Source organism: Melanostigma gelatinosum (assembly GCF_949748355.1).
Source record: "Melanostigma gelatinosum genome assembly, chromosome: 15".
NCBI lineage: Eukaryota > Metazoa > Chordata > Actinopteri > Perciformes > Zoarcidae > Melanostigma > Melanostigma gelatinosum.
Genome location: NC_136648.1, coordinates 19,111,187 through 19,131,025, shown reverse-complemented (window position 1 = coordinate 19,131,025; position 19,839 = coordinate 19,111,187). Strand labels below are relative to the sequence as shown.

General features: G+C 44.4%; 1 protein-coding gene across 1 annotated transcript in view; it reads right to left on the bottom strand.

Annotated features, from left to right (window-relative positions):
- Window positions 1-9,329: 9,329 nt before the first annotated feature.
- Window positions 9,330-19,839, bottom strand: part of rem2 (RAS (RAD and GEM)-like GTP binding 2) — a 32,569-nt gene continuing 22,059 nt past the window's right edge. The window contains exon 5 of the mRNA XM_079284292.1: window positions 9,330-9,950. Coding sequence (XP_079140418.1) covers window positions 9,622-9,950 — 329 coding nt within the window. The 3' untranslated portion in view covers window positions 9,330-9,621. The remainder of the gene's footprint in view (window positions 9,951-19,839) is intronic.

The window sequence follows — 19,839 nt, the reverse complement described above, 5'->3', positions numbered from 1 at the left end:
TTATTTACCTCCTCAAAAAGAGCACGGATCCTCCTCAGTATTAGAATGTCATTATTTCATCACATCATTTTAGTTTTTAAATAATCTCTGATGTAAATAATTTTAACAAGTTACGAGGAGCTGCTAAAGATGAACAGCAAATTAATTGCACAACATTAATATCGAATAGCATATGGGTGATTCATGGTTTTCATTTAGATTTTAGATTTTGTCAACGTTATTGTAAATGCTATTACACAAAAAATGTATTCTGTAAAAAATATTGCTGGATTATCAGAGTTGCACAGTGTTTTGGGAATATTGTCATTTTCCCTCACCTTGCCGTGAAATGTTGTAGGGACACAAGCAAAACGGTGTACAACTAATCCAAGTGATTAATAGGTGTAAGCAGATGTCGTATTTATTCATTACTGTCTCTTGAAAATTGAGAGAGAGTGCAAAAGTCCCCTGAAGTACATGCATATGGGCTGACAGAAAATACTTCAGTAAAGGTTATGTTACTTTACATTTAAATATTCTCAAAAGTGCAACGACACAAAAGAACAACTTTGTCCAAAAGTAAATTTAATTAGTTACTTCCACTCCTGGGTTTACATATTATTAATTATATGGATCAAAATGTTTGATGTGATATTATTTGTAGAAAATATGATAAACTGAAAATGTCTTTTTTGGCACAGAAAAGTAGCTGTCTCCACTACTATGTGATGTAAGGAGCAGCATGGCCACTAGGGGGTGTTAGTGTAGTATTTATCTGAGTTCTCCAGTGTTGCCCTACTTTAAATGAGAGCAACACTAGCTCTAATGCGTGAACCTAAAGTCACTTAAGAACACACTGAAGAAGCTGATGTTGCTGAATATTAATAACAATAGCAAAACTGAGGCACTATGCTTGTCAGCATGCACATGTGAAATTTGTAATAGCAGTTTTTGTACATGGAAATACGATACATTTGGCGGGAAATATATCTGTCTGAAGTAGGTCTGAAAATCATCGGACAATCTTTAAAGCGTGTTTCTTCTGTTCTCCTGGACGTTGTGCTTCCTCATAATTCCTCAGCACAAACAAATTCGGGCTGTCTCAGTGTGCCACAGCAGCGAGCTCCTTCTGTGGCAGGCCAGTGGGAGACGCAGTAGCTTAGTCACAGAGGGTAACATTGATTATGTATGGGTTTGAAGAGGGAAGGCCTTCATCTTGGCAGAAGCTTCTGAGTGGAGAAGAAGCACGAGAAGGCGCGTGTTATCAGTGTGCGAACAACTACAAAGCCCAACATAACCCTGGGTAATAAACACACTGTAGTTTATTCACAGTTTGATGTGATCACACAGACGGCATGCAGTGTTCCATACTGGACATACTGTACACACTCCCTACATGTCAGGTGTAGACCACACCATAGGAAACCACCTGCTCTTTTTTTTTTTTTTACATCCTGTAAACCCATTTTAAGAAATGGACATTCATTCAATCCCATTGGAAGACCTTAAGCAGAATGAAAGCCATTCTACGTTGTACTTCAATCCAACACAGTAGTCCTGTCATGAATACTACCTTTTTAAAACCGCCAACAATGTGCTGATTCAACTGTCTGGTGCCTTTTAGGCTCCAGGTTGTGTTCAGTTGTTCTGCTGTGTATTTTATTGGAGAATGTTTTACATCGTTTTTTCCCCTCCAAATGTGGGTTAAGTGGAAATATACAGTGGGTGACGGTGGCTAAGTGGAGAGCAGGGCTGTCCTTCAGTCAGAGGTTGTAGTCGCATGTCGATGTGTCCTTGAGCAAGACACTGAACCCCTAAGTTGCTCCCGTAGCTGTGCCTATGGTGAGATAGAATCTGAATTGTGAGTCGCTTTGGATGAAAGCGTCTGCTAAATGACTGTGATGTAATGTATAGTGCAATGCATATCACCAGCTTAGAGTCTGAGAACATAGGATGGAGCTACCCAAGCTAAAGAGGAAGTCTCAGCAAAGGAAGGTAGTTGCTGTATTTAACGCACAAGCTGAATGAAAGATGGCTTCTAGTGATCAAAGCAAGTAACACGGATTACCGTTGAAAACTCGACATCACCGTGTCCGTCCTGCAACACTGTCCTGGTTGTGGGTGCTGTACCTGTGGACTCCACTGGATGCAGCTTCGTGTTTCCTCTTCCTTTCTTTGCAGAATATAAAGCCAAAGTGTCGACGATGCACAAAAGTGGTAACACTTTATAGGAAGGATTCATATCACATGCCTATGAATGCATTCATAATGCCTCCTGTCGCTCGCTATTAGCAGATGATCAAGTCAATATGAGTTGATGTAATTAGAGCTTTAATTACGGTCGTTATCAGTGAACAGGGACTCTTCTCACACACGCGAAGCTTTTTAAAGTCACAATCAGATTTCTGGATCCTTTGAGCTTTAATCACAAACATACATAATGCATTAAATCATCTTGAGTGACGCACGTAGTTATGCAGTGCTTAAGTATGTGCAGTATGTGTGTGGGTTATTTTGTGCCAGATACACTTTTAGCCCGGCACAATGAGCTGTGACCTGGATGACGGTTCATCCGTTGTTCACTCAGTCACTTCTAATGAAGGCCAATCGATGCTCAATAGTTCACGGTGAGCACGTAAACCCAGATTTCAGACACTTATGCAGCATTGTTATAATTTACATCTATAACATTTGACACGTGGCCTTGTGGGATTGTAAGCAGAAAGTAGCGTACGTGTTTTGAGTTCTATTTCATCCTTACTGACCGCCAGAGGCAGTGCTTCACACTGGATATCTTCCGTCTCGCACATGCGCAGGTCGAATATTTATATCAACAAAGTCACGTGTGACCTCGGATGACCCCCGTCGTCTATAAGTTCCGGTGTCATCCTGAGCTCAGTCCTTTTTTCTTCTCGCGACGCAGGTTAGCTACCATGGTAGCATAAACAAGGATGTGTCTACGATCAAGACATATTAGAGCTCGTCGCTGTAGCCTTGTGACTACCGGTCGGAGTTGCGGTTCTCTCGCCCTCCAAAGGCTGCGACGAGCTGTCCCTCTTCGGAGGGAACGGTGTGTTCGCCGTTCGGACATCGAGCCCCGGACTGGTGGACGCCCCTATCAGCGGTCGTCACCAGTCTGATAAGGGTCAGCTAAGTCGTGATGACAGCAATCGGTAAGATCGATTAACATTGTTTTCTATAACAGTTGTTTGTTCCACGGTTGGCAGAGCGCTTCCGCTCTAGTTAATCGAGTGGCGCGCTAACGAGAGCGTAGAATTACGCTGTCGGCCCGCCCTTCACAGTGTTACGGCTATCACAGTTAGCAGAGTGTTCCTGCTGTGAACTAGAGCAGGGATTCCCAAAGTGGGGTGCGCCAGCTGCCTCTAGGGGGTGCGCGAGAGGAAAAGTGTAATGGCTGTCTGATGGTGTAATAATATTAAATATTAAAAAAAATGTAATTTTAATTTAAAAACTGTCAGGTGGGACATCTGAAGCTATCAGTCGTAAAAGAGGAGAGGGACAGAGAGAGAGAGAGGAATCGGAGGCGAGGGGAACGGAGAGGTGCAGCACAGACAAATCGGGAGCACATCGGCCCATCGCGGAGTCAAGGTAAAAAAGAGGAAACGAGAGTGAGCGTCAGACTGGGAAAAACAAGAGGAAATATGATGAACACTATGTGTGTCTGGGCTTCACTTGGATTGGCAACGCAGATTCCCCAAAGCCACAGTGCGTGGTGTGCAGTGAGGTTCTGGCTAACAGTCTGAAGCTCTTATTTACGTCGCCACCTGAACACCAAGCATGCCAGTGCAAGTCAAAAGCCCCTTACATCGTTTATATCGAAATTGGAGGAGTTACAAAACAGCCAAAAACAACTGGAGTCTCATTCATGTGTGGGTCTATAAATGACGCACTACGGGCTTCATATCTGGTTACAGAATAGCGAGAAAGGGGCTACCGCACACAATCGCCCAAGACGTGAGCTTGCCAGCTGCCAGAGAGATGGTGGAATGTATGATTGGGGAGAAAGAAGCAAACAAGTTGTGCATGATCCCGGTGTCCAACAACACTGTGTCGCGCCGCATCGATGCTTTGTCCGAAGACATCCTGGCTACATTAGTCGCTCATTAATTGTAAATTAAATGTGATAATCTGCCTCTGAGCCTGTGCGTGTGTCCTCGCATCCGTATTGCTCTTTAAAAGTGACGCCTTGTGTCACTGAAAGTTATTGAAACTTTGTTGCAGTGTTTCAGGGCGTTTTCACACCTTCAGTTCGTTTGCTTTGTTGCAGTTGCTCCTTTGTTCGGTTTGTGTTCACACTGCAACATTTAACAGCGGACTAAATCTTGTAAACAAATGCCACGAGCGAGCAAACTGTTCTCTCATTGGTCCGATTCTTATGCGGCTATGAAGGCTTAAAAGGCTCTGTTGCTTCTTTTTTTTTTTTTATTAAGGGGGGGGGGGGTGCGCGAACCCGGTCGGGATGTAGAAGGGGGTGCGCGGCCTAAAAAGTTTGGGAACCGCTGAACTAGAGGGTCGGATTTGGCATTCCAATCCCTGCCGCCTTCAACTATGGGTCACGGGAGGGCCCGACCGGATGCTGAGTGGCTGCATAGAACCAGTCTGACTGACTATTCTGAATGCCAATGCGCGGTCTACCTGCCGGCAGTACAAGAAACAGGTGGAAGCTGTTCTCCGACTGGTGTGCGGCTCAGAACAAGGTCCCAGTACAGCGCCCCGTGCCTGCTGTACTGAGTTTCTACAGTCCCTCCTGGATAAGGGCCGGTCTCCCCGGCATGGGACCTACCCTTGGTACTGGACACCTTATGCTTGTCTCCTTTTGAACCCCTGGCACAGGCGGAGCCGAGATGGCTATCAGCAAGACTGTTTTCTCCTTACCGTCAATTTAGCTCAATGTGGGGGCGAGCTGCATGCCCTAGTGTGCCCTAGTGTGGGCCCTCAGAGCTTATGTGGAAGCCACCGCCTGCATAGTCAGTTATGGTGAGCCTAAGAAGGGCTGTGCTCCTTTTTAAAAAAGAAAAAAACAACAGCACCTGTCCCACTGGATAGTGGAGGCCATTGCCGATACATACAAGGCGAGCGGCTGCGCTCGGCCATCCGGGGTGAAGGGTCACTACCAAGAGTGTCTCCACACCGAGGGCAAGCCTGAGTGGTGTGCCTGTGGGGGATATATGTGCGGCGGCCTCATGGGCATCACCGAGCACATTCACCAAACACTACAGAGTTAACGTTGCCAACCCTCACCCACTGGGGAGGGTTCTTTGGCCAATTTTCTCTGCCGGAGCTATAAGGGGTAGTTACTGTGCTTCCTCGTGACTCTTTTGGTATGAGTCATCCAGTGTGAAGCACTGCCTCTGGCGGTCATCCAGGATTCATAGAACCGTAGTTACATTCGTAACTTTCGTTTTATACAGTGCACAACTCGTACCAGAATTCAGGCACCAAACATGATAGCAGACATTAAATGTAGAGCACTATATAATAGATTGCTGCACTAAGAATTAGTCCAGGTAAAAACAACCTTCAGTTGTTGTACAAATTAGAAAAAAATGAATTAGGAATCGTTCATTATTGAGTTTAAGAGGTGCTCTCAGGTATATTATTTCTGTCTTTACCTTTGTACAGAGCTAGGCTGTTTTTCCCCACTCTGAGTGTTTATGCTAAACAGCTTCGGGCTCCAGCTTCATATTTAACACATAAATGTGAGATTGGTACCGGATTTCTCTGGAAGAAAGCAATTCCCCCCCCCCCCCCAAACGGTCCAACTGTTCCTTTAATAGTGTTTTCTAGGTGCAGTCATGTTTTTTTTTTGCATTTGTTCGGATACTAAGACCCCAGTTCCACTTGATGCACCGCACCGCACCCATCACATCCATGTCAGCCGATGTCGAGATCAATACTAATCTCGTGACGGCATCTAGTTATAGTTTGCCATATTTTGCAGAAGACAGGGTTTGCTCTCGCCTTTCGACCTGCTATTAATCCACATTACCGGAGACGTGGGAGAGCATTGCACGAGGCATTCAGCAGTTCGGCAGCCCATAATGAGGTTGATTTGTGCCCCTCGTCTTCAACCTGCTGTCACAACCACTTGGCCTTATCTGGGGTACAATGAGACCATTGCCCCTTGAAAACAAATCACACGGATTCCCCTGGGGATTCAGCAACGCGGCCTTCGCTGCATCCTCCTCATGCCCGGCTCTATCCCCAGATACACGACACAGACCGCTTCCAATATAACCTCCGAAATAACGTGCCTACACACCCACACCTCAGGGAAATCTGCATCTCATTAGTTCTGCACAGTGCTCACTGAAAATAGTCTTTCTTCGGTTGCAAAGTGAGCAGTAAGTTGGAGTGGCTTTCACTGGCACACAGCGGGAGTTTCTCTGCAGCTTGTGAGCTCCCTCTGTCTTCCCTGCTCTCGACAAGTCTGCCTTTGCCCGAAAAACCCCCAGTAAATACAGACGGAATGAGTCAGCGACAGATACACAGAGGGAGAGGGAGGATTTCGTGTCACGATTTCAGAGAGTGATAGGGTGTCACAAAAATAAATGGAGTCGTATTGTCCTCGTTTTCCATCTCCGGCTTCCTGCAGGCTTCTGTGCAGCTGTTAAATGTGCGCTATTATCTGAGTTATGGGACCTGTTTAAGGGTGATACAATCCTTCATGTGTCATTGTCTGTCCACAAAGAGATATTGTGTAAAACCAGTCTGAAGTGTTCGCCTTGTCATCGTCCTTATCGCCGCTTGTCTCTCATTCACATACTGGGGAGGGGGGGATAAGAAGCTCCTCTTTCTGAAAATCAACAGAAATGTAGGACATTTGAGATGCCAAAGGACTCTAGGACTCATCGTCTCCTTGACAACAGTCTCCAAGCAACCATCACTCCTCAAAGCATTTCTCCAACTCCGTCTCTCTCTCTCTCCTCAACCCCTCTGCCTCTTTGCCAGTTTGCCTTCCTCTCAAGAGTCCTCCCATTTGTCCACTCCAGATAGTTTCTGTACCAGCATCAGAAGCTGGAAGCCACAGCTATCTGATGTGATCACATGTGATTAACTGTGGGGAACCGTGTTCTTGCTTGTTAGCCCGAGGCCCTTCTCCACACCTGCTAAAACTAGGGTGGAGCAGACAGGCTGACAGAGGCGTTTTCATTTGTGCCATTGTGTAAAAAAGGAATAGGCCGATCGACTACTACCTGTTTAGTAGCGAGGAATCAAACCCCAATTCGTAGTAGATCGTTATCTTCAGTATTCATTGCTTACATTTTATACACCACCTTGACTTGAACTGTGTCCAACAAAGTGTTTTTGCAAACTGTTGATCCAGAAATCATCGTTGTAAACTAACTGATCTAACTTACCTTCTTTTTGGAACTGTGTCAGGTAACTGACACATGTGTAGCTTTAGACGGTGTCCGTGCCTCCACCGCTGCTTAACCTTCTGTGGAGTGAGGGAGAATAATAACTGAAACAGCGTTTCGATTTTAGACCAGACTGCTTCGAAAAAAACGGAAATTTAAGTAACAAGTATATGAGGTTAACCTGCGGCAAGAATATCAAGTAAGACCATGGTCGCCTCCAGCTTTAGAAGTGTTCCACGTTCTCTATCCCGTTTGTCATTTGCATAGTTACGAGACATATTAAGGTCAGTTCATCCAAATGTCCTCACATGCAGACAGTTTTTCTTTGTCTTGCCTTTGTTCAAAGATATCACTTTTTTTCTTTATCAATAGAATGGAGGTCAACAGCAGACTTTTTGTCAGTTCATCTTGAAGGGGGTGTGGGGTTTGCCAGACAGAGTGAGTTAGGAATCACTGCCATAGAGGACCATGGGGGGAAAATCTGCTGGTTTTTACATTTTCATCTTTAAAGCAGGTAACTTGACAGATCTCCCGAAAGGCATGTCTTCTGTATGCATCTTTAAGTCAGGACAGTTCATATTCTCCCATCATGACGCAATCTACTTTCAACCTGAGATTATTTTACAGCCACAAAGTGCTGACATGGCATCTTTTTGCCGCTCAGTCCTAAATGGAACAACTGTCCCGAGAGACCGTCTAGACGAGAGGACCTGTGAGTCATCTGATGACCCGTCATGCCGTCCCTCAACCTGGTAACGGCTGTAACGAGACATTGAGTTCATAACATTGTTATATATATATATATATATATATATATATATATATATATATATATATATATATATATATATATATATATATATTTTAAAAGACGAGACACTCAATCAGGATGTCAAACAAAAACATATTTATTCTCAGTGGAAAGACGAGAGTGCTTAGTAGACTGTGACAAACGAGTGAGCATGTATCGGTGACGCTGCCTCAAGCTTGATGAGATATCCAAACGTTTCCAGAACGATCTCTTTTTGGGTCACTTGTGTGGCCAGCCTCCACAGAATTTCCGTCTCAACACGTAATAATGCCCGTGGGTAAAAAGAGAGAATTGAAAGAAAACATCAAACAGCCACAGGTAGATTAGGTTTTCTCTTGTTTGTCCTCCTGTGTCCTCAAGAACCTCCCGGTGTTCTGTGACTCAGCTTCTATTGAAGAAAAGTTCAGTCCGGTCAATTCCTCAGAGCCACTTTGACCTTTTTTCTTTCGCTCCACATTCGTAAAGGGTTCGTTGTGCTGATCGCTCACGGTGCATTCAGCGGAAATATAAAAAAACTAAAATCACACATGAACATATGCCATTGGTGGTATCATCAAACACTTCAAAATCAGTACGGGACACAATCGGTGGATGCGGTGTGAAGATTGTGGTCCAAAAAAAAAAGAAAAAATGTGCAGAGGTCCATTTTTTTGTTTTTTTGTTTTTCTAATAAATAAAGGGTCTTGCCTTTGAGATGGCATTGCTAGAGACACTAGCTGGATTGTGCATTAGCTATTGGCCACTGAGGTACAGTCAACCCAGTATCATGTAACTGTAAACCTACAGGGTCACGTCTTAGATCGTCTACTCGGCATGCTATAAAACAGGGTTCACAACAGGTACACAGGTCGCTATCAGATTGCTATCAGTCTCTACATAATCAGTGCATGCTACTTGGATGTGTGTTCTTTTGTGACCCCCCCCCCCCCCCCCTCTCCCCCGTCCCGTTTCGCCACAGTAAGCATTCAATCAGCATCTTGATGTGACTCTCCACTGTCACTCATTTTGTCTCTCCTGCTCTCTCATCAGGTGATGACTGAGCTCTTGCTGATTCACCCAAGCTGGAAGCAGCGAATCAAGCTCACCTCCTCATGGTCACTGTTTATCTCTCCAACCTATCTCTCGCAAAATTGGTTTCACTGATAGTGGGGACCACAAATGTTCGGTGGTGCGATCCTGGCTGATTTCAGCTCTATCTATCTATCTATCTATCTATCTCTCTTCTTCCTCGACTTTTAGCCGCCACTGCTAAATTCCCGTCCTTCCACCCCTCTAATTTTACCACTCATGTGAGTCTCTTCCATCTCCTCCTTTGTCGCTACATCTAGTCATCTGCAAATCACTACCATCTTCCATTTTACCCTCTTCTCCCTCTCCATCTTTTACACCTCCCCCATAGCCGTCAATCTGATGTGTATGTGTGCGAGTGTGTGTGTGTGTGTGTGTGTATCACAGTGCGCTGAGGTCATGGCAGGAGCGGGACTTCTGGCGAAGGATCTTGCTGCCCCGGTGGCGGCTCATCTCCCTGTAGCGGCCCCGATCCCGATCCCGGTCTCGACCGTACGAGCGCGGTACCAGCCCCGACAGGAAGCGCTTGGCCCGGCTGGTCAGGCTCTCCCTGCGGCCTGCCCCGGGGTCACCGTCGGTCCAGCCGGGGCCCACGCAGTCGCCCCTTGCAGTCCGAACTGCGGCCTCCAACAGCTCGTTGGTGCCATGGTCCAGGGAGGCTGAGAGCTCCATGTAGACGCAGTCGAACATCATGCTGCTGGATTGGGCTTCTGAGAGCGAGAGAGAGAGAGGAAGATGTTGGTATGGTGCACATGATATATATATATTTGATGCTTCACACACTAACAGCTGCAAATGGCAATTAGAGGCAGGAATGTTAAGATATTGGATCATAAAACCAGCAAACCACAGCAGCTGCTGTGTGATGTGGCTCACCACAAGATATAGTTCCTCTGCATCAGCAGCGCACTCACCGATGTATCACAGACATCTCAAGTGTTAATGTGAAGCTTCTTATGCATCAAATTGAGGCAAATGGAGCCAATCTACAGCATCTGACTCTCTGGGGAAGCCTCTCTGTTTAGTGTGCTTTTGAAAGAGCAATATTTATAAAGGGGAAAATGTTTTTGGGGGATTTTCATTTATTACAACGGATACAAAATAGGCATTTTTTTAAAACTATATGCTTATTATCATTTGCACACTGTATGATGGATATCATATTTAAGATAAACGTGGAAGTCCATTCTTGACCCTGTAGATAGTAGTTTGTAGGTCTGGGGAACATGTATTGGATACCTTTTTATGGTATCGCCTGAAATAACCCGGTAACAATTAGGCTCGTGTTAGGATGAGAGCCTGCAGGCCGCAGGGACTTTTGTGCTGCGAGCTTCGTAGCACGCACGCGCATCAGAAAAATGGACTGGATCCGGTTCACAATTAATAACAATATTTAATGTACGACACAAAGTTCACTTTCAAGCTGAATTAACTATCAATAGTAATGTTCTCGAGAACAGAGACCACACGCACGCATCTCACTCACAGGTCTGAATTCAGGTACTGAAAAACGAGAGCGGATGTGGTCTGAGGAATGCTCTCTAGAACAGTGTCTTATATGTCATAAAACGTGTGACTGATCCTCCATTGATCAGTGATTGGCTCCATTCGAATTCTGTCCCCTCCCTGGATCGATCCTTCAGCGAAACAGCTTTGCGCCTTGCAAAACATCTGTCTTGACTCCACCTCTGGTCAGTTGTCCTCCCCACTGACCACATCCTCCATTTGCTGCATGTCCCATTCAGAATCCCTGTCTGACCCTCAAACTATTCTTAGTGTTTTAATACCTTTAGTGACTATACTTTTATGATTTAATACATTCAATTAGTTAATACGCTGTAACACATAATATCTTCTATAAGTAAGAATATTGTAAACATATTGTGACTAACATATTATTATTGTGACACTTCTACTCATCACTAGGGGGGTTATTTAATCGTACTTATAATGTGTTTAACACTGAAATTCTCCACACCAGCATCGAAACTTCTCCAGTCAAACGATGCATGCAATGGATCCTTATCCATTATGCACCATCCACCATGTAAAATTCCTTGTATGTGCAACATACTCTGGCAAAATAAACGATTCTGATTCTGAACTCCGGGGTGGCGGCTAAAGCAGCTAACAGTGCTAACAGCGCTAACAGCGCTAACAGGTATGGCGCATGGGTTATCGGCTGTGTGAGCGCAGTGCAGCAGCAGTTAGCTAGCCCGTGGGACACGCATGGTATCGGTACTGGCATCGTACTTTTTATTAAACAAGCCCCAGCCCTCATCGTTTGACAAAATAATCACAACTCAAGGTCCACTTGGTAGCTTTTCAACCATGTCGCTCGGATGAAGTTTACTCAGTTGTCATGGAGATAGATCTGTTTACATGTGGCAGAGCAAAGCTCCATCCACTGAAAAGGACCGTGTGATCCAGTTAAAAGCAACAAAAAGCTGGTAAATGAACCTTGAGTTGGGATTGTTTTCTCAACTTCAAGGTTGAGAAAAGTCCCACGGATGAAATCATAACAGTTACTGAGCTTGCGTGTCACAACATCCATCGCCGTGAAAACCAAGCAAACTCCATCCACTGATGGAGAAAGGGTCATATGGTATATGGTGGACCTTGATTTTTTTTTTTATCCGGATTTTGTCAAAAAATACGGTCAGTTTTGACCAATGTTCACAAATATGTTAATGTGTGCCGTTTGTTCGATTTGTTTTTAAGTTGATTTTCATTCAGATGTCATGTTTCCTACACTGACCGCTGTAGTTCAAAGGTCATTCAGTCAAAGTTCAGTTAATACAAAATTAAAATGTAATAAAAAAATGATTAAAAAGTCACAAAGCAAGAAATGGTTAAACCTAGAGCTTGCACCAGTGATACAAAATGCTGTAAATTGGTAAATTTAAATATATTTAAAACTCATTTTCATCTGCTTTTTAATATTACATTCATAAAGATCCCTTTTTCCAATGGGCCTTTATTGCATTGTAACGCTCTAAACTATTCCTTTTGAAAATCTGTCAATCAACAGTCATGAATACTAAGAGCCAGAAAGCGAGACGGCGATGGCAGGATAGAGTTAATGTTGTCACGAGCTGAGTTGTATAAGCTCAAATCTCTTTACTGGCACTCAAATGAAAAAAAACGAAAAAAAAAACAGTTTTTATCTCAATGTGACTCCTCTGGATAGGGAAAGGTGACTAAACGTGTTGTTGACAAGGTTCAGTATCTCTCCAAAAATTCCCTGGTCAAACACGCCTGGATGATAAGGAAAGCTGACAGATCAGTCTGCAGCAAATGGGTTTCACTGTCAGCTCCAATACCATTTATTTCCAACTATATTTCAGATTTTTCATTGCCTCTGCTCTCTCAGAGTGCTCTTGAGCAGCTGTGTGCAGAATAATGCTTTTAAGGTTTAATCTCCAATTTCCATTCAACATCGCTGTATAAAACCTACACTGCATGAACTCAAAATGACTGCATAGTGTTTGAAGCAGGAAGATGTCGCCGCCATGCACACATTCTATGTTAGAAACACCCGGGCTGGGAAATAAAATATTCTTGGAGAGAATCTTAACACAAGGGCCTTTTTTCCAAGAGCTTTCGGCTGCATGTTCTTCATCAGTCCATAGTTTGCTCAGTTGTCATGGAGATAGATTTGTTCAAATGGGGTTGAACAAACTCCAGCAACAGAAAAAAAAAAAGTAAGCAGTTCAGTGTGTACCTGAAGATGTTTTACTGAAGACGCCCCACAGTTAACCCCTTCTTAGTATTCTGAACTGTCGTAAAAGCAATGTGACATGTTCATCAGTTTGTTGTTTGTTGGCTGCAGTTCAACAGCATGCACTTTTACTTACTGAGGCAGTGTTGCAGGTACAACAAATAAACAGAACGAGAGGGTAATAATCCAGCCGCACAGCAGCTGTCACCTAATAGTGGGTGAGGCAAGTCCCAAACCAGGTCAACGGGGCTTATCCTAATACCTACGACAGATGATTGAATTGAACTAGATCTTTACAAATAGTTGAAAGAATGTTTTGGAAATTGAATTGGAAAAGAGAGGAAACTAAGGGAAGAGAGGAAAGGTAAACAGAGGAAACGAGGAGAGGAAAGAAGAGGGAACACGAGAACAACAGAAGAGGGGAGATTAAAAAAGGAGAGAAGAAAGGACACCAGAAAAGGGAACGAGGAGGGGAGGACAAGAGTTAGACGACGAGAGGAGCAGAGATGAAATGAGGAGAGGGAGTTAACGGAGAGTAGAGTTAGGAAACGAGAGGAGAAGAGAGGAAATGAGGAGAGGGAGTAAACGGAGAGTAGAGTTAGGAAAGGAGAGGAGAAGAGAGGAAATGAGGAGAGGGAGTAAACGGAGAGTAGAGTTAGGAAACGAGAGGAGAAGAGAGGAAATGAGGAGAGGGAGTAAACGGAGAGTAGAGTTAGGAAAGGAGAGGAGAAGAGAGGAAATGAGGAGAGGGAGTAAACGGAGAGTAGAGTTAGGAAACGAGAGGAGAAGAGAGGAAATGAGGAGAGGGAGCAAATCGAGAGTAGAGTTAGGAAACGAGAGGAGAAGAGAGGAAATGAGGAGAGGGAGTAAACGGAGAGTAGAGTTAGGAAAGGAGAGGAGAAGAGAGGAAATGAGGAGAGGGAGCAAATGGAGAGTAGAGTTAGGAAACGAGAGGAGAAGAGAGGAAATGAGGAGAGGGAGTAAACGGAGAGTAGAGTTAGGAAAGGAGAGGAGAAGAGAGGAAATGAGGAGAGGGAGTTAACGGAGAGTAGAGTTAGGAAACGAGAGGAGAAGAGAGGAAATGAGGAGAGGGAGTAAACGGAGAGTAGAGTTAGGAAAGGAGAGGAGAAGAGAGGAAATGAGGAGAGGGAGTAAACGGAGAGTAGAGTTAGGAAACGAGAGGAGAAGAGAGGAAATGAGGAGAGGGAGCAAATCGAGAGTAGAGTTAGGAAACGAGAGGAGAAGAGAGGAAATGAGGAGAGGGAGTAAACGGAGAGTAGAGTTAGGAAAGGAGAGGAGAAGAGAGGAAATGAGGAGAGGGAGCAAATGGAGAGTAGAGTTAGGAAACGAGAGGAGAAGAGAGGAAATGAGGAGAGGGAGTAAACGGAGAGTAGAGTTAGGAAACGAGAGGAGAAGAGAGGAAATGAGGAGAGGGAGCAAACGGAGAGTAGAGTTAGGAAACGAGAGGAGAAGAGAGGAAATGAGGAGAGGGAGTAAACGCAGAGTAGAGTTAGGAAACAAGAGGAGAAGAGAGGAAATGAGGAGAGGGAGTAAACGGAGAGTAGAGTTAGGAAACAAGAGGAGAAGAGAGGAAATGAGGAGAGGGAGCAAACGGAGAGTAGAGTTAGGAAACGAGAGGAGAAGAGAGGAAATGAGGAGAGGGAGTAAACGGAGAGTAGAGTTAGGAAACGAGAGGAGAAGAGAGGAAATGAGGAGAGGGAGTAAACGGAGAGTAGAGTTAGGAAAGGAGAGGAGAAGAGAGGAAATGAGGAGAGGGAGTAAACGGAGAGTAGAGTTAGGAAAGGAGAGGAGAAGAGAGGAAATGAGGAGAGGGAGTAAACGGAGAGTAGAGTTAGGAAACGAGAGGAGAAGAGAGGAAATGAGGAGAGGGAGCAAACGGAGAGTAGAGTTAGGAAACGAGAGGAGAAGAGAGGAAATGAGGAGAGGGAGCAAACGGAGAGTAGAGTTAGGAAACGAGAGGAGAAGAGAGGAAATGAGGAGAGGGAGCAAACGGAGAGTAGAGTTAGGAAACGAGAGGAGAAGAGAGGAAATGAGGAGAGGGAGTAAACGGAGAGTAGAGTTAGGAAATGAGAGGAGAAGAGAGGAAATGAGGAGAGGGAGTAAATGGAGAGTAGAGTTAGGAAAGGAGAGGAGAAGAGAGGAAATGAGGAGAGGGAGTAAACGGAGAGTAGAGTTAGGAAACGAGAGGAGAAGAGAGGAAATGAGGAGAGGGAGTAAACGCAGAGTAGAGTTAGGAAACAAGAGGAGAAGAGAGGAAATGAGGAGAGGGAGCAAACGGAGAGTAGAGTTAGGAAACGAGAGGAGAAGAGAGGAAATGAGGAGAGGGAGTAAACGGAGAGTAGAGTTAGGAAAGTAGAGGAGAAGAGAGGAAATGAGGAGAGGGAGTAAACGGAGAGTAGAGTTAGGAAACGAGAGGAGAAGAGAGGAAATGAGGAGAGGGAGCAAACGGAGAGTAGAGTTAGGAAACGAGAGGAGAAGAGAGGAAATGAGGAGAGGGAGTAAACGGAGAGTAGAGTTAGGAAACGAGAGGAGAAGAGAGGAAATGAGGAGAGGGAGTAAACGCAGAGTAGAGTTAGGAAACAAGAGGAGAAGAGAGGAAATGAGGAGAGGGAGTAAACGGAGAGTAGAGTTAGGAAACAAGAGGAGAAGAGAGGAAATGAGGAGAGGGAGCAAACGGAGAGTAGAGTTAGGAAACGAGAGGAGAAGAGAGGAAATGAGGAGAGGGAGTAAACGGAGAGTAGAGTTAGGAAACGAGAGGAGAAGAGAGGAAATGAGGAGAGGGAGTAAACGGAGAGTAGAGTTAGGAAAGGAGAGGAGAAGAGAGGAAATGAGGAGAGGGAGTAAACGGAGAGTAGAGTTAGGAAACGAGAGGAGAAGAGAGGAAATGAGGAGAGGGAGTAAACGGAGAGTAGAGTTAGGAAAGTAGAGGAGAAGAGAGGAAATGAGGAGAGGGAGTAAACGGAGAGTAGAGTTAGGAAACGAGAGGAGAAGAGAGGAAATGAGGAGAGGGAGCAAACGGAGAGTAGAGTTAGGAAACGAGAGGAGAAGAGAGGAAATGAGGAGAGGGAGTAAACGGAGAGTAGAGTTAGGAAACGAGAGGAGAAGAGAGGAAATGAGGAGAGGGAGCAAACGGAAAGTAGAGTAGAGGAAAGAAGTGTCAAAGGAGAGGAGAGGGGTTGAGTAAATGAGGAAATTTCCCCCTAATGGACCAAAAAAGTTGAACTGCGCTGAAGAAAGGAAAGGAGGAGGAAGCAAGGCGAGAAAAGGAGACGAGAACAAATGGGATGAAACATGTGAGTCACAAGACAGTCGAAGGAGACACTGAAAGGGGAGGACAGGCAAGATGGCAGATGAACAAGCAGCAGGAGGAGAGGAAGAGACGGGCAGAAAGAATGTCGACTCAGCAAACAGAGCCAGAGTGCATATTAATCAAAGCCCTGAGGAGCAGGGCCACACCACAGCCATGTTGAACAAATGATAAATACGCTGCTGATGTGACACCGTGTGTTTGTGTGTAGTAAGGCTGGAGAGAGACGTGGGGGGGGGGGGGTGTTAGTTGAGAGGTAGCAGAATAAAATTGTCACTATATGCCATAAATAGACGTTATGACTTTGGCATTCTCAGCCAGGCCGCAGGTTCTTGAAGGGGGAGTGTTAGTTAGCCGGGCAGGCGTCAGGCTCACATGTCAGAAAGAGTTCATGTGACCTGTCCCGAGAGAACATAAGAACATCCTCGTCAGGCGCCCTGGGAGCAGGGATGGAGCGTTTCCATATCGCTGCCTCTGGATTTCTTTTTTTATAAAGAGAGAATATGCTGAGTATCGGCATCTCTCATTACTCATTCCTCGCCTCCTTCCTTTCCTCCCTCCTTAAGAATACTCCAAAGCCGCGATCGAACGTGACGCGACAGCGATGTGCAGGCATCGATGCGCACAGATTTGTTTCACTTGCTGCCTCTGTTTAACATGCACAACAAAGCAAAGCAAACAAGACTTGACCCCCAGGCTGTGGTTTCTACTTCCAGAGAACACACACACACACACACACACACACACACACACACACACACACACACTTCATCCCAAACAATCCCAAAAGACTCCATGTAGCATTAGAACAAAATACCAAACGTTTAAAACAATAAAGACAAAAAGATGCCGGTACACTTGGCTGGCCTACGTACTACGTTTCTGTGGCTTAATATGGATGTTTAACGAGAGCAGTGAAACAAAAAGAAAGAGCTAAAAGTAAAAGCGTGGTAGAGCTGCAGAGATGTAGGGTTCTCTGTGTGTTGACAAGCAATCTCTTCGCATTTGACTCAGTCGGAAACATTAAGTTGCTATCTGAATGGATTCTTCTTGCGAGGAGTCGCAATTTAAACTTCTAATGTATCTGAAAGTGGAGTTCACCTCTGGTCACTGGCAATTTCTGCAGAATACAGATGAGACAATATAACTTGAAAACCTCTCAGGTTGAGGGAGGAAGGATACCATATTCCAAATAGATGCAAATTGATATACAGCCTCCCTCCCTTTTATAAAAACATCCTCCGTCTGAAGGTCTAAAAACTCAGTGGTTCCTTCAAGGACAAAAAAACAAGCCCCACTCTCAACACACACACACACACACACTGACACAATGCCTTCCATACATCTCTTCAAACCGAGACTCCCATTCACACACACACACACACCATTCTCACACGTTGGCTCTTCCCTCTGTCTCTCCTCTTCCCGTCGCTCTTATCACGGTCCTCGCTGTGAAACAGCCTCGCTGTCATCAAGCTGATGGGAGAGACACGAAGCCGCGAGTCTGCTCGATGGCACGTTCGCCGCGTCTGTGTACATGCAGGCGGTTGTGCGCGTATGGCGAGTGAAAACATGCATAAAGATAGTCAGAGCAGCGGCGTCCTGTAAAGAGGGCGATAATCCCAGCAGAGATGATGTTGTGTGCCGCCACCAAAGGGACACAGATGGAGCCCCTCCAGAGGGTTCGATAGGGACGGAGAGGGGAATGTGGGCAACAGCAGCGGAATATTTCTCTTTCGTTATGCGACAGTGTATATTTGTTTCGGAACGAAATGTGTAATGCGAGTACACACAAATAGAGTTTTGAGTTTTTATATCATAAACTGTGAGTGCAAGGTGAAACTGCGCTGTCAGCATTTTCTCCCACTTTGCATTTGAAACATTAATGCAATTCAGGCAATAGGACGGGCTGCCAGGGCTACACAAAGTCACACAAAGTCACACAAAGTCACTCAAAGTCACTCAAAGTCCAGCAAAGCCACTCAAAGTCCAGCAAAAGTATAACTTGCCTCGAGTCTGATCTCTGTTCAGCGGGTTTCTTCTTCAGGTAATTCGTTTGGCCAAAACCAGGCTTCAGTGTTGCTAAAACACACAGAGGTCTGTAGAGCTTGCTGCTCAACACAATGCTATTGACCAGCTCTCAGATTTAGAGGATTGATTCAATTTGCATCGTTAATTACCGCATCAAAACAACACTTACACATGCCGATAACAATATTCACCCCCGTGGACTTCTCCATGTCTTGTTTTCTTTAATTACATTGAATCACAGTGGATGGTTTTAGGATTCCTTGACAATGATCGACCGCAAAATACTAATGATGATGATGATGATGATGATGATGATGATGATGTACCTAAATTGAATACGAACACAAGATAATCAACTGCATTCATTTTTATACCCACTCATGATTGTGAGGTATTTCATCATCAGATTTGTATTGAATGCATCTTTGTCGACATGAGGTCATTTTTACCTGGAAATCGACACTTTATCCTTAAAAATACAGGTCACCTGAAATGACCTCACACACTTGGATTACACAAGTCATTTCATTTATTGTGACAGCTGGATGACTTGGGTCTGTCATAACAACCCCACCTGCAGACATTTCCAGCATCATTGTCAAAAAGCCTCCAGATTACACCCAGTATGATTCAATGTGGTGAAACAACATACAAATAGATTTCATCAGCAGTCTTTTGTTTGTAGCCCTTTACAACAATAATAGATCAAAGTTTCCTCCCGCAAGGAGTTTACCAGCTGAGCATTTATCCCTGGATATATTAAACAGCAAAGAAACGGGGTGTCTATCTTTAATCTTCAAATCAATGAGTCTTTTAAAGTCTGAGATCGGCTTGGAGGAAGATTTATGGTAAAATACCAGCGTAGAGAGACAGATGAGCCGAGGCAGAGAAAAGGCAGAGAAGAGGGTAAAAAGAAGGGATATATGAGTAATTGCACAAAACACACTACCACTGATCACCAGGGGACAATGTGTCTGTATGTGTGCATGTGCCTGGCGGCTGGGTTCATCGGTGCTCGTGTTTGGTTCAGATGCAAACGAAGCGTTTGGTAAACTCCCAGCCCGCCACGGTTACCTTTGCCGGTTGCCATACGAGGCTGTGACATTTGAAAGACTTTTCAAATCGATTACTTTTTTCGACATACAATACGAAGATGTTTTTATGACTTTTTTTCAACACACTATGATGTTATTGACTTTTTTTTATCATTCCTTCTACATATTATACTTTCACCTTTTGGAAAAAATACTTATTTTTTGACTTACCAGCCAAATATTTTTGAAAAGATTATATTCTAGTTCTAGTGATATGACGTTTTTCGACATACGATATGAATTTTTTAAGATACACTACTATGACTTTTTAAATCATTATTTAGACATTCTATGACTTTTTTGACTGACTTTACGCAAATTCTTTCGACATACTATCATATGACTTTTCATCACTGTTTTCGTCATACTATACTATTACTTTTTAAACATACTGTACTCTGACTTCCCATGACATTTTATACTAT